Source organism: Anomaloglossus baeobatrachus, chromosome 7 (assembly GCF_048569485.1).
Source record: "Anomaloglossus baeobatrachus isolate aAnoBae1 chromosome 7, aAnoBae1.hap1, whole genome shotgun sequence".
NCBI classification, from domain to species: Eukaryota; Metazoa; Chordata; class Amphibia; order Anura; family Aromobatidae; genus Anomaloglossus; species Anomaloglossus baeobatrachus.
In genome coordinates this window covers 97,056,744-97,071,945 of record NC_134359.1, presented here as the reverse complement: position 1 = coordinate 97,071,945, position 15,202 = coordinate 97,056,744, and the positions used below count along the sequence as shown (strand labels likewise).

The 15,202-nt window shown below is 45.0% G+C and overlaps 1 protein-coding gene across 6 annotated transcripts in view; it reads left to right on the top strand.

The window, feature by feature from the left end:
• The window catches only part of MLPH (melanophilin), a 101,944-nt gene that overhangs the window by 27,005 nt on the left and 59,737 nt on the right, over nucleotides 1–15,202 (top strand). For all 6 annotated transcript variants that reach the window (XM_075317515.1, XM_075317518.1, XM_075317519.1 and 3 more), the window contains one exon: nucleotides 11,448–11,669. In XM_075317515.1, the coding sequence (XP_075173630.1) occupies nucleotides 11,448–11,669 (222 nt within the window). The remainder of the gene's footprint in view (nucleotides 1–11,447; nucleotides 11,670–15,202) is intronic.

Sequence of the window (15,202 nt, the reverse complement as noted above, 5' to 3'; positions counted from 1 at the left end):
TTCCTGCAGGGGGTTTGTCACATCGTTCCTTTTTACAAGCGGCCGTTACAACCTTCGGATCTGAACAGGGTGCTGATGTTCTTCAGAAACCACCATTCGAGCCAATGAGAGATATTTCGCTCTCACGCCTTTCGCAGAAAGTGGTTTTTCTAGTACCAGTCACTTCACTTCGGAGAGTGTCTGAGCTAGCAGCGCTGTCATGCAAGGCCCCTTTCCTGGTTTTCACCAGGACAAGGTGGTTCTGCGTCCGGTTCCGGAATTTTTCCCTAAGGTGGTATCCCCCTTTCATCTCAATCAGGATATCTCCTTACCTTCTTTTTGTCCTCATCCAGTTCACCAATGTGAAAAGGATTTGCACTTGTTAGATCTGGTGAGAGCACTCAGACTCTACTTTTCTCGTACGGCGCCTCTGCGCCGCTCGGATGCACTCTTTGTCCTTGTCGCTGGCCAGCGTAAAGGGTCACAGGCTTCCAAATCAACCTTGACTCGGTGGATCAAAGAGCCAATTTTCGAAGCCTACCGTTCGGCTGGGATTCCGGTTCTCTCAGGGCTGAAGGCCCATTCTACCAGAGCCGTGGACGCGTCCTGGGCTTTGAGGCACCAGGCTACGGCTCAGCAGGTGTGTCAGGCGACTACCTGGTCGAGCCTGCACACTTTCACGTAACACTATCAGGTTCATACCTATGCTTCGGCGGATGCCAGCATAGGCAGACGTGTCCTTCAGGCGGCGGTTGCCCACCTGTAGGAAGGGGCCGTTTTTTCGGCTCTATTACGAGGTATTATTTTACCCACCCAGGGATTGCTTTTGGACATCCCAATTGTCTGGGTCTCCCAATAGAGCGACAAAGAAGAAGGGAATTTTGTTTACTTACCGTAAATTCCTTTTCTTCTAGCTCTAATTGGGAGACCCAGCACCCGCCCCTGTTTTTTTGTGTACACATGTTGTTCATGTTGAATGGTTTCAGTTCTCCGATATTCCTTCGGATTGAATCTACTTTAAACCAGTTTATAATTTTTTCCTCCTTCTTGCTTTTGCACCAAAACTGGGGATCCCGTGAGAGCACGGGGCGTGTATAGGCAGAAGGGGAGGGGCTTAACACTTTTAAGTGTAATACTTTGTGCAGCCTCCGGAGGCATAGCCTATACACCCAATTGTCTGGGTCTCCCAATTAGAGCTAGAAGAAAAGGAATTTACGGTAAGTAAACAAAATTCCCTTCTTTCTGTTAGTACAATAAACCTCATTTCAATCCAGAAATATTACTCAGTCCATCAGTTATTAGATATATAAAACTGAAATAGCTGTTGCAAAAACCCAAATTGTTATAAAGAAAAAAGGTTAACATTAATAGGGGTGCCCAAACTTTTTCATATGACTGTATATATATCTCTCTAATATATAAAGCTGAGTGTATGTGTATATGTGTGTGTATGTGTGCATGTGTGTACAGTATGTGTTTATGTCCGCTAAAGGAATCCGCACCGTTGCATTTACAATCACGAAATTTTGCACAGACGCCCCATGTGACCCAGGGAACGTCATAGACTATGTTTTGACGGGAAACCCCACGCTTTACAGTTACTTGCTAAAATCCTGCCTGTATTAAAGTGAATAGAGGTGAGAGCTATAGGCTATTAATAGCAACTGTCAGTGGTTGCTATAGGAACAAAATAAACTTAGTATAAGAAGCTTCTGTGTGAGGTAATATGATGTCGGTGGGGAGACGGATAGAGAGAGACAGAAAGAGACAGCCCTGGAAAGAGACAGCCGGGCAAAGAGACAGCCCTGGAAAGAGACAGCCCTGGAAAGAGACAGCCCTGGAAAGAGACAGCCGGGCAAAGAGACAGCCCTGGAAAGAGACAGCCCTGGAAAGAGACAGCCCTGGAAAGAGACAGCCCTGGAAAGAGACAGCCGGGCAAAGAGACAGCCCTGGAAAGAGACAGATGGGGAAAGAGACAGATGGGGAAAGAGACAGCCCTTTAAAGAGACAGACGGGGAAAGAGACAACCCTTTAACACTAGAACTACTGGACTCGTGACACCTATATAGAAATACATGGTGCAAAGTAGTCAAAATGACTACCTCAGTAGTTCTAGTGTTAAAGAGACAGCCCTGGAAAGAGACAGCCCTGGAAAGAGACAGCCCTGGTGGAAAGAGACAGCCCTGGAAAGAGACAGCCCTGGAAAGAGACAGACCTGGAAAGAGACAGATGGGAAAAGAGACAGCCCTTTAAAGAGACAGACGGGGAAAGAGACAGCCCTTTAAAGAGACATACGGGGAAAGAGACAGCCCTGGAAAGAGACAAATGGGCAAAGAGACAGACGGGGAAAGAGACAGACAAAGACAGATGGGGAAAGACACAGACGGGGAAAGAGAGAGACAGACACACATATAGAGACAGACACAGAGATAGAGAGAGACAAACAGACACAGAGATGGAGACAGACTGATACAAATACAGACAGAGAGATAGAAACAGACAGACCGAGACATAGACACAGACAGACAAAGAAAGACACAGACAGCCAGACAGCGACACACAGACAGAGACTGGGAGAGAGACAGTTACTATCCCGGGCAACGCCCGGGCACTACAGCTAATATATATATATGTATCTCAATAATACATATGACATTGGTAACTTCTCAGCAACTGTCCGCTCCTATCGCAGTAATGAAAAAAATGTTTCCACACGAAATACAGATTTTACCCATGAATTCAAAATTTTAAGAGTCATGGTAGACAAAGAAGTAAATTTTACTAATAAAATATTTTTGGAAATTTGTTTTTCACATGTACAGTACTATTGATTTATGAAATAAAAAGTAAAGTGATAGTTACTTCTTAAGGCTCGCCATCATCGATGAGTTCGGCCGCTGCAATGTCCCATCTCGGGGTGGGCTCGGGCAGCCAGTCTTTCAGCTTCTTGCTGTCTGACACTTTCTTGAACACTTCACATAGTGAAATACAATGTAAAATGACTTGTCCTTGACAGGAGGTTTAGACGTCCTGTCCACCACCATAGTCTTAAAATTAATGTAACAAAAAATATACTGTATGTAACTACCATTCCTCTGACACTCCTCTGTACTGTTGATCATATTCCTCGCCAGTCTCCTCACTTCCTCTTCCGTATTACGGTGCGTAACTTTTGCAACCAAACAGGGGCCACATTTTGAATGCTTCATTGCTGTGGCCAGTGATTGTCTGCAGCGGTCATACATCGTCCAGAGGAGTGAGCAAGGTAAATGGCAAGGCATCAAGGCAGTAGTGTTGAAGAGCAGGTGGGAATGGGTCCGTGAGTTTTTCAATTAATTTTTCCACCATACTGGACCCATTTTTCCATTGCAAAAAAACGGACTATTCTTTGTAAGGCTGGGGCTACCCATCAACTTTGTCCATCAGACCATTATTGCCCAGCCAAAAATCTTAGTATGGCAATGCTACATCATAACATAATGAACTTCAATGTAGTTACATTGCAAATTTACTCTCTGAGACTATGATACACAAGTGGATTTCTTGTGATTTAGGTGTCAGAGTTGCACCTTTTTTTTTTTTTTTTGCATCATGGTCCCATACACTTTTATTATGCTGTTATGATATATCAATGCAATACTGCGTTTTTTTTAGCCGTGCAGTGACTGCCAGAGCCATGGTCACAGTACAGCCCCAGCCTAAATCTGAGTACAGTGGAACTTTGGATTACGAGCAGAATTCGTTCCGGGAGTGTGCTCTTAAACCAAGTTACTCTTATATCAAAGCAAATTTTCCCATAGGAAATAATTGTAACGCAGACAATTCGTTCTACAATAACAATAATCATTTTTACTGTACAGTAATACAAAATACTGAACAGTAAAAAACAAAACTAATTAAACAGCACTTTAGCTTACAATACAATTATTGGTGTGCGGGAGGTACAATATAGAGAGACAGAATTATGTATAAATATGACACCTTTATTCTAGTACATTACACAAAAACACACCTCAAATCTATTCTCCCCAAAATAAGGGCAGAACCAAGCCAAATGTGGGGTATGAATACTGCACAGGCAGATTACAGTACAAGCAATGTGCTGTACTGGTTAGCAGAAAGAAAGTACAATACTGTATCCACAAATACAAATTGATAGACATGCTGCATAGTATATACTGTACTGTACAATGGTATACTGTGTACAGTACATAGGAACAAAAAGTCACCTCCAGAGTGCGTCAGAGCACGGTGAAAGGACAGAACCGGAAGTGTGCACGGTGAGTATTTGCTCTTATTGCAAATTATTGCTCTTAAACCAAGTTACAAATGTGTAAAAAGCTTTGCTTGTCTTGCAAAACGCTCTCAAACCCAGTTACTCTTAATCCAAGGTTCCACTGTATCTGGATTATTTGAGGCTGCAGTATGTTATTTTATAAGTAATCTAAAAACATTTTTTTTAAATTTTGTAAATTGAACATCACCATAATCATACTGACCCACACAATAAATTACTAATGATTAGACATCACCTCTGCAAATTTAATCATGTATTACCTGGGTTGGGGGTCCACACGAGGTGTTTCGCTCTCCCAGTGCTGAAACCTTAGCTTTGCCTCCATTGGGTTGATTCACACAAAAATACTTAGCTGCACTTCTCTGTAATCCCTGTAGTTAAAGGGTCTCTCCACTACTTTTAAATTGATGACCCATCCTCAGGATAAGTCATTAATATGAGATCGAAGGGGGTTTGGCACCAAACACCCCCGAGGTCAGTTTTCTCTCTATCAGTGGCGGACGTGTAGTAGCAGTTGCAGAGATGAACAGAAAAGCTCTTTAAACTGTGTAGTGGACACTGCAGATCCATTAATATTCCCCCACCAACGGGTTGATCTGCAGCACCCACCTGCAGCCACTACGTAGTTGATGGAACTGCGCTGTTCACCTCTGCAACTTCTGCCATCTGTCCGCCACCGGCACTGAGAACAGCTGATCTGTGGATCCGCTGGTTGTCAGACACAAGACACCCATAGATCTGATATTGATGACATATTCCAACGTTAGGTCATCAATATAAATGCAGTGGAGCAATCCTTTAATTCCCTTTGCCTGAGTTCACATATTCTGTCCATGGAGCCAAGTTGGCAAATTCTGCATGTCAAAACCTCACATAACTTAGTGAATTCTCTCTGTTTGGGCACGCTCACATGAGAGTGAAAAACGGACGAGTGCAATGCGAGAAAATCTTGCATTGTACTCTGACCAATATTAGTCAATGAGGAACAGCAGTTGGTCAGCTTTTCTCATATCCAGATTCTGGATGAGAGAAAAGTCGCACCATGCTGCGATTTTCTGCGAGAGCCGTATCACTCACACCCATTCAAGTCTATGGGTGTGAGAGAAACATCGGACTGCACTCGGAAGTTGTCCCAGTGCAGTGCAATATACGCACAGGCTGACAATGGAGGAGATGGGGAGGACTAACCCCTCCCTCTCCTCTGCAGCGCCCGCCCTCAGCTTCACAGCTGTGACCTGATTGCAAGATCCGGTCACAGTCGCATGACACTCGGCTCACGCTCGCAGCAAAGCCTGAGTCGGGAGTCATTAGCATATCGCATCCGATGCCATACGCTAGTGTGACTCCAGCCTTTTGCTGCACATACAGATGCATAGTGCCTCAGCAATTTATAGTAAATTTCATTGTGATTTTTCTGCATGGTTCTCATCCGCACCATGGCCGAAATAAGTGAGCCCAGCCTTAGGTTACCATTTTTAATTTTTTTGGCCTAATTGTTGAATCAGGTAAGAATAAAGCCAGCTTTACACCTTACAATTAGGTGTGCGATCTCGTATGCGATGTGACACGCCCAGGTTGCATATGCGATTTAATGAGATCGCACGTAGGTCGTTCATTTGCTGTCACACGTGCGTTAGTAGTCTATGTTAAAATGATCAATTTTGTGTGCGATCCTTTAGATCATGTGTTATGTGTTCTGTGACGTATGCATTGGGCACCCTTCTTTTTTTTTTTTTTTATTTATTGACTTGCCAAGCGTGTGTAAGTGTAGGGATCCGTTTTTACTATGTCATCTGCCATTCAGCTCTGCTACATGGCCGCTAACAGCAGACACAGACAGCCATGTAGCAGAGCTGAATGGCAGATGACAGCAGACACAGAAAGAGCCGCACGATCAGAATGAACTCGGGTTAACTTCACCCGACTTAATTGTCATGCTGCGGCTCTGTCTGTGTCGCGTCCTGATTAGCGGTCACCCGTGAAGGACTCACCGGTGACCACTAAACTCCTGAGTAACTGAATTGAGCAGCCCTCTCTCGTATGCTTACCGATCCCCGATCACCGGCGCGGCGCTGCACGGCATTCACACTGCTCCGGCGGCTTTCACTATTTTGAAAAAGCCGGCCGCTCATTAAACAATCTCGTATTCCCTGCTTTCCCCGCCCACCGGCACCTATGATTGGTTGCAGTGAGACACGCCCCGACGCTGAGTGACAGGTGTCTCACTGCACCCAATCACAGCAGCCGGTGGGCGTGTCTATACTGTGCAGTGAAATAAATAATTAAATAATTAAAAAAACGGCGTGCGGTCCCCCCCAATTTTAATATTAGCCAGTTAAAGCCATATGGCTGAAGGCTGGTATTCTCAGGATGGGGAGCTCCACGTTATGGGGAGCCCCCCAGCCTAACAATATCAGCCAGCAGCCGCCCAGAATTGCCGCATACATTAGATGCGACAGTTCTGGGACTGTACCCGGCTCTTCCCGATTTGCCCTGGTGCTTTGGCAAATCGGGGTAATAAGGAGTTATTGGCAGCCCATAGCTGTCAATAACTCCTAGATTAATCATGTCAGGCGTCTCCCCAAGATACCTTCCATGATTAATCTGTAAGTGACAGTAAATAAACACACACACCCGAAAAAATCCTTTATTAGAAATAAAAAACACAAACATATACCCTCGTTCACCACTTTAATAAAAAGTAAATCCTGGATGGTCCAGCGTCGCTTCCAGCTCTGCTGCATGGAGGTGACCGGAGCTGCAGAATACACCGCCGCTCCTGTAACCTCCACGCAACAACTGAAGACAGCCGCGCGATCAGCTGAGCTGTCACTAAGGTTACCCGCAGCCACCGCTGTATCCAGTGACAGCGGGTAACCTCAGTGACAGCTCAGCTGATCGCGCGGCTGTCTTCAGTTGCTGCGTGGAGGTGACAGGAGCGGCTGTGTCTTCTGCAGCTCCGGTCACCTCCATGCAGCAGAGCTGGAAGCGACGCTGGTGTCATGATGTATGTAGTTTTCTCCATCCCATATTTTTGTATAAGATGCCATGTGATGTATTTTACCTTCCCCCCAGCCTGTATCATATTGCAATCAGGCTTCAGCAGTAGCTATTGTCATTGATTTGGTGGGGGTTGCATATATATATTGTTCTTCTCAGCATGGGACTTCTCCAATCTACAACTTGGTAAACAGAACAGAGCCAGCAGTCTAAAGTCCATTCATGCATCAAATGGCCAGGGGGAGGTGTGCCCACCTAAGGGGCTGATCCCAGGAGAGAAGAACATGTTAGTTCAGTTAGTTGGATCTCGGCTGGAGACGTACTAGGATCTATAGCTGAGGCTGGATCCTGGGGTCTGTGTGTGTGGACTGTTACAGACTGGAGATCCGCGGCCACGTGGGATTGTGTTTTGTTGTTCACCCGGTTGGACTCCTTGCAGATTTGAAGGATTTATATTTATGTTTGCTGCTTTATCTTTGTGGTTCCAATAAAGCCCTTTGGATTGTTCCTTGGCCTGGCGTCCCTCACTGCTCTGTTGCATACCCCGTCACAAACTGGTGGCAGCGGCGGGATCAGAGCAGAAAGAATGGAGGACAACGGCCCATTAACATCTGGAATCAGAACCTCAGAGTACAAGAACTGGACTGTGGTGAGCCTACAAACAATGGCCCGTGAATTAGGAGTCGGTTACAAAGGACTCTCTAAGGAGCAACTAATTGAGGCATTGGAAAACGCTTGCCTGCAAGATGGCACCGAGGAACAATTTCCACAGCAAAGGGAGGAAAGACGGGAGCTGGAGGTAAATACCCAAAAAAGTCAATGGATTGTGTGGTATGAGGAGGAGATGGCACTGCTTGGAGATGAGGCCACCATAGAAGATAAGAGGGAGGCTATTCGCGGAGCTAAGGAGAGGGCATTGCTGGAGAGGAGATTTGCTGTGGAAGCAGCTAGAGGCTCCAGGCAAACTTTAACCACAGCACCAACTATGAGGGAATTCTCCAGAGTGTCCCGCAAGGACTTTAAGCCATTTAATGAAGCTGCAGGTGACATTGAGGGCTTCTTTCAGGACTTTGAGCATCAGTGCCGATTAGTTACAGACTGGAGATCCGCGGCCACGTGGGATTGTGTTTTGTTGTTCACCCTGTTGGACTCCTTGCAGATTTGAAGGATTTATATTTATGTTTGCTGCTTTATCTTTGTGGTTCCAATAAAACCCTTTGGATTGTTCCTTGGCCTGGCGTCCCTCACTGCTCTGTTGCATACCCCGTCACAGCTGGATCATCCAGGATTACGCCAGACATGGAGGCCTTTTTCGGGCTTATTAAAGTGGTGAACGAGGGTACAGTTAGGTCCAGAAATATTTGGACAGTGACACAATTTTCGCGAGTTGGGCTCTGCATGCCACCACATTGGATTTGAAATGAAACTTCTACAACAGAATTCAAGTGCAGATTGTAACGTTTAATTTGAAGGTTTGAACAAAAATATCTGATAGAAATTGTAGGAATTGTACACATTTCTTTACAAACACTCCACATTTTAGGAGGTCAAAAGTAATTGGACAAATAAACCAAACCCAAACAAAATATTTTTATTTTCAATATTTTGTTGCGAATCCTTTGGAGGCAATCACTGCCTTAAGTCTGGAACCCATGGGCATCACCAAACGCTGGGTTTCCTCCTTCTTAATGCTTTGCCAGGCCTTTACAGCCGCAGCCTTCAGGTCTTGCTTTTTTGTGGGTCTTTCCGTCTTAAGTCTGGATTTGAGCAAGTGAAATGCATGCTCAATTGGGTTAAGATCTGGTGATTGACTTGGCCATTGCAGAATGTTCCACTTTTTTGCACTCATGAACTCCTGGGTAGCTTTGGCTGTATGCTTGGGGTCATTGTCCATCTGTACTATGAAGCGCCGTCCGATCAACTTTGCGGCATTTGGCTGAATCTGGGCTGAAAGTATATCCCGGTACACTTCAGAATTCATCCGGCTACTCTTGTCTGCTGTTATGTCATCAATAAACACAAGTGACCCAGTGCCATTGAAAGCCATGCATGCCCATGCCATCACGTTGCCTCCACCATGTTTTACAGAGGATGTGGTGTGCCTTGGATCATGTGCCGTTCCCTTTCTTCTCTAAACTTTTTTCTTCCCATCATTCTGGTACAGGTTGATCTTTGTCTCATCTGTCCATAGAATACTTTTCCAGAACTGAGCTGGCTTCATGAGGTGTTTTTCAGCAAATGTAACTCTGGCCTGTCTATTTTTGGAATTGATGAATGGTTTGCATCTAGATGTGAACCCTTTGTATTTACTTTCATGGAGTCTTCTCTTTACTGTTGACTTAGAGACAGATACACCTACTTCACTGATAGTGTTCTGGACTTCAGTTGATGTTGTGAACGGGTTCTTCTTCACCAAAGAAAGTATGCGGCGATCATCCACCACTGTTGTCATCCGTGGACGCCCAGACCTTTTTGAGTTCCCAAGCTCACCAGTCAATTCCTTTTTTCTCAGAATGTACTCGACTGTTGATTTTGCTACGCCAAGCATGTCTGCTATCTCTCTGATGGATTTTTTCTTTTTTTTCAGCCTCAGGATGTTCTGCTTCACCTCAATTGAGAGTTCCTTAGACCGCATGTTGTCTGGTCACAGCAACAGCTTCCAAATGCAAAACCACACACCTGTAATCAACCCCAGACCTTTTAACTACTTCATTGATTACAGGTTAACGAGGGAGACGCCTTCAGAGTTAATTGCAGCCCTTAGAGTCCCTTGTCCAATTACTTTTGGTCCCTTGAAAAAGAGGAGGCTATGCATTACAGAGCTATGATTCCTAAACCCTTTCTCCGATTTGGATGTGAAAACTCTCATATTGCAGCTGGGAGTGTGCACTTTCAGCCCATATTATATATATAATTGTATTTCTGAACATGATTTTGTAAACAGCTAAAATAACAAAACTTGTGTCACTGTCCAAATATTTCTGGCCCTGACTGTATATGTTTGTGTTTTTTATTTCTAATAAAGGATTTTTTTGGGTGTGTGTGTTTATTTACTGTCACTTACAGATTAATCATGGAAGGTATCTTGGGGAGACGCCTGACATGATTAATCTAGGAGTTATTGGCAGCTATGGGCTGCCAATAACTCCTTATTACCCCGATTTGCCAAAGCACCAGGGCAAATCGGGAAGAGCCGGGTACAGTCCCAGAACTGTCGCATCTAATGTATGCGGCAATTCTGGGCGGCTGCTGGCTGATATTGTTAGGCTGGGGGGCTCCCCATAACGTGGAGTTCCCCATCCTGAGAATACCAGCCTTCAGCCGTATGGCTTTATCTGGCTGGTTTTAAAATTGGGGGGGACCACACGCCGTTTTTTTTAATTATTTAATTATTTATTTCACTGCACAGTATAGACACGCCCACCGGCTTCTGTGATTGGGTGCAGTGAGACACCTGTCACTCAGCGTGGGGGCGTGTCTCACTGCAACCAATCATAGGCGCCGGTGGGAGGGGAAAGCAGGGAATACGAGATTGTTTAATGAGCGGCAAGCTTTTTCAAAATAGTAAAAGTCGCCGGAGCAGTGTGAATGCCGTGCAGCGCCGCGCCGGTGATCGGGGATCGGTGAGTATGAGGGAGGGCGTAAGACGGATAGCCTGACATGGACAGAGATAGTGACCGACTGACAGAGATTAGTGAATGACAGACATTGTGAGGCGCTTCAGAACGCAGCTTTTCAGCTGCGCTCTGAAGCGGACCTTTTTTAAGCTGCGGTGCAGAGCGCACACCTGCGCACATAGCCTGAGACATCAAAATCATATGAGGGATGTCACATGTTTCAATTGACTAGGTTCATACAACAAAACGTCCAATGTATGAGGAATAAACGACGTGTATGCGATCACCGTATTTGCGTTCAATCTTGATCGCACGTAGGTGTCACACGCAAATACGTCACGAACGATGCCAGATGTGCGTCACTTACAACTTGACCCCGACGACGGATTGAAAGATCTATTGAAGCGTGTAAAGCAGGCATAATACACACTTTAAGGTCTAGTGGTGCATTCTCTGGAGTAGTCGGTTTCAGATACATGATATTCATAAAATTTCTTGTGTATGGTATATTAATTTCTTTCTGATCTTTATCGTCCTTTTCTTTACATTTGCAGTGACCTAAAAGAAAAACTAGAAAAGGAGAGCAGTAAGCGGGATCTCCTGTGCAATCAGAGTCAACTGAACAGCAGTCACTGCATTCACTGCCTGCAACCCTTCCAGTTCCTGATCAACAGCAAGCGCCAGTGCAAAGACTGTCAATTATATGTCTGCAAAAACTGCAGCCGCTACAACAAGAAAGAACAGGGCTGGGTGTGTGATACATGTAGGGCCTCCAGGTAGGTAACATTTGTGTAATCAATGAATCAGTTCTATGGCATAATCAATGGTCAGAATATTTTGTGCCAAAAGTTTGCATCAAAAAGAATTTCAGGATCTTTTGCCACTGTTATCATTGTAGTTCATGTCATTCCTGTATAGACGTTATAATGACCTTTTATAAAGAAAATGTGTCAAAACATTGATTTAAATACCACTCCATTGCAGAAATGTGTTACTTCTGGAGCACAGTATGTGAAATCTCTGCTTGCAGTCCAACCTGGGTGTTTCTTCAGAGTATACTGTGGGGGCGTGTGCTTCCACCTCTCCCTTCGAGTGTCACACGGAAATTTTTACAAACTTCATCGATTGTCATGGCGGCAGCAGGTTTTGTTCAGACCACAGATTCTGCCCAATAACTTTTCTGGTGTCTGTGATCAATGCAGGTAGACTCGGGCGATGACCTGCAGAGTGTTAATTCATAGGCAGGCTAGCAAGAGTTAATCTCTGCTAATCTGCTTGTTAGTCACTTTTGATCACATGTTGTGGGGAAGCCAGTCACATCCGCTCCACTCCTATCTATGCTGACTATATCCCAGCACCTATAGTTTATCTTAGCTGGTCTGGTGCGTTGTTGTGAGCCAGACTATCTGGTGGTTGTCCTACTTGTTGCTAAGTGCAATTGTGGAGTTAACCCTTGTTGCTACCTTCCTGCTCTTGCTTTTCTCATTATTTTCTCTTTGCCTATTACTATGTGTCAGAGTTTTGTTTTTATCTTGTTTGTCTTTATCTGTTTTCCATCACACGCCTGCCCAATACTTCCCTGGTGGGAGGGGGGGTATCAGAGTAGAACTGCTCAGGAGCATAGCAGGAATGGGACTCCTGCATCTCCACTATCAGGACTAACCCTGAGGTTATAGATAGCCTAGCATCCCCTAGCTTGAGGGACAGCATAGGAGCCCTTGTCCCCCGCTATCCTAACAGTCACCTGGTGACACCCAGATGCTGCCAATCAAAGCTTAGCAGCGTCTGAGACTGGTAAGGCTAGTTTCACACTTGCGTTGGACGGCTTCCGTTGCTATCCGCAGCCTTGAGGAATTACGGTAACCGTTACAGGAAACCGTTATATTCCTCCTAGACTTCTATTAGCTACGGATAGCAACGGATGGTCTTGCATTGCATCCGCCCCGCAGCGCATCAGTTGTTTTGACGCTGACCGTCAGTGAGCATCGGGCGGATGGAACGCTGCATGTAGCGTTTTTCTGCACTTGGCGGAGTGTCAAAAAAACGCAACCTGCAGCATTCCGTCGGCGTCCGTTGTTTTTATAATGGACGCCTATGGTGGCGGATTACGTTAGAATCCGTCATTTGACGGATTCTGTTAACGCAGCTGTCTTTACACAACTGCGCATGCTCAGATGTGTAAAGTCAAGGAAAAAAACCTACAATGGATTGCGTTATTTTGTACGATCTGTAGCATGCGTTGTGCTACTATATGCAACACATCCGTTGCATGCGTCACACAACGCAATGCTACGGATCCCGTCCAACGCAAGTGTGAAACTAGCCTTAACTGCTAGTTCAGCTGTCGAGCTGTGAGTGGCAGAGAAGGGGAGTGAGAGAAGGAAGCACACGCTACCGGAGAAGACTGAAAAACGCCCAAATTAACTGAAAGCAGAGATTTCATGTACTTCGCTCCAGATGCTAAAAATGTGAATATCCCTTCAATGTTACAGCAAAAATTGAAAAGATCAGGGATTTTTACAAGGTGTTTAACTCAATTTTTTTGAGTGACCACTTCTCTTTAAAATATCATAACTTCTGCGCAGGCGTAGCATGGATTACCATGACGCCTGTGTCAAAAGATCCTGAATTAATTCCATTTGCTGTGGCATTGCCACTGTGTCCATCTGCGGCTGCCAACTAGAGGAACTGAAAGCATATAGATTACTACAGCTCTCATTTACTTCAGTATGAAATCGGCTCCCTCTAGTGGTGGATGCATGCATCTTTATGAACGGGATTGTCTTTTGAAGACATCATCTGGAAAACCAAGAAAAGAAAAAACTCCTAAAAATATAATTTTATTATAGTTATTAAAATCTATAAGTATAAAACGAAAATTGCTTTTACGTAGTCTTTATATAGACAAAGAAATTAAGTGGGTGTAAAGGGGTGATAGATCCGATTCGTGGGGGCAGTGTTGGTTATTTTACTGTTCTCAAGGTAGGGACAACTATAGAGAACAGTAAAATAACCAACACTGCCCCCACGAATCGGATCTATCACCCCTTTACACCCACTTAATTTCTTTGTCTATATAAAGACCACGTAAAAGCAATTTTCGTTTTATACTTATAGATTTTAATAATTAACTATAATAAAATTATATTTTTAGGAGTTTTTTCTTTTCTTGGTTCTCCACATTTTTTTCTCCTATTACTATCAGTTTTGGTTGTACATGAAGACATCATCTGTCCATTTGACTGACTGGGTCGTACAACATCATTCCGCACTGACACATATGAGACATAAAGGAGAGCCGCTCTATAGGAGCTGCCATTTAATCACAGCACTGCATACTCATGTAGTGACATGTCTACCAGGAAAAATGCCGAGCTACGGCAGCTGTGTTTTCCTTAGAATAAACAGGTATTTACTTGGGATGCCGGAAGCACCATCAATAGTGGTGCAATTTTGAAAAGTATTTTTTCTGATAAAGCCACTCGTTACAACTTACCAAAGCAGAGCTATAAAGTTGTAATGCAAAATCACATACCAGAGTTAATTGTGTGAATACTAAAAATACTTATTCCACACAAGAAATCTCTGCTCCAGTTCATGGTAGGAATGTAACACAATCTGTTGTATGTAGAAACCATTTCCGGCTTTGCAGATTTCTAAGCAAAATTCCAGTTCTACCTGCTCTAGAATAAGCAATAGTCACAAAAGGGACAGAGTGGGAATGGCTGCCAGAAAATGTATCTTATGTCGATGTAGCACCCACGGGGCAGGGGTTAAATGTACTCGTCACTGGGCCGGTGATATTGGGTATAGGAAGTCACAGGTGGCCCTGCCCGGCTTCGTGGCCCCAAAGTGTACAATAAAAGGGATGGAGAATGGGATGATGGTGGTTGAGGAGGTTGGGCGTTATAGTTGTCTTGTGACGCCACCTGCGGTATGCAGCCAGGAATTAGCCGTCGCAGCAGTCGCTGTCCTCCGGGGCGGATGGTGTCGCAGCAAGGATGGTTCTGCTCCCCACAGGTGGAGTGGGCCACGGGGAGGATGGTGAGGGCTGGAATGGCCATTGGCGCCGAAGCGCAGGGCGCTGGCACCGGCAATAAGAACCTGAGTCTGTGCTCCGGGATGTTGTGGTGGCCAGAGGGACAAACAATCCCCCTGTCCGGCAGATTCAGGTGATACAACGTAAAGTCTGTTCCCTGAACAGCACCAGTCCCGAGGGTGCAATGAAGCTCTCCCCTCGGCTATCATATTATCTCCTCTGTCCCCCAGGAGCTACCGAAAAACCCTTCCGCTCCTCTCCTGCTGGAGA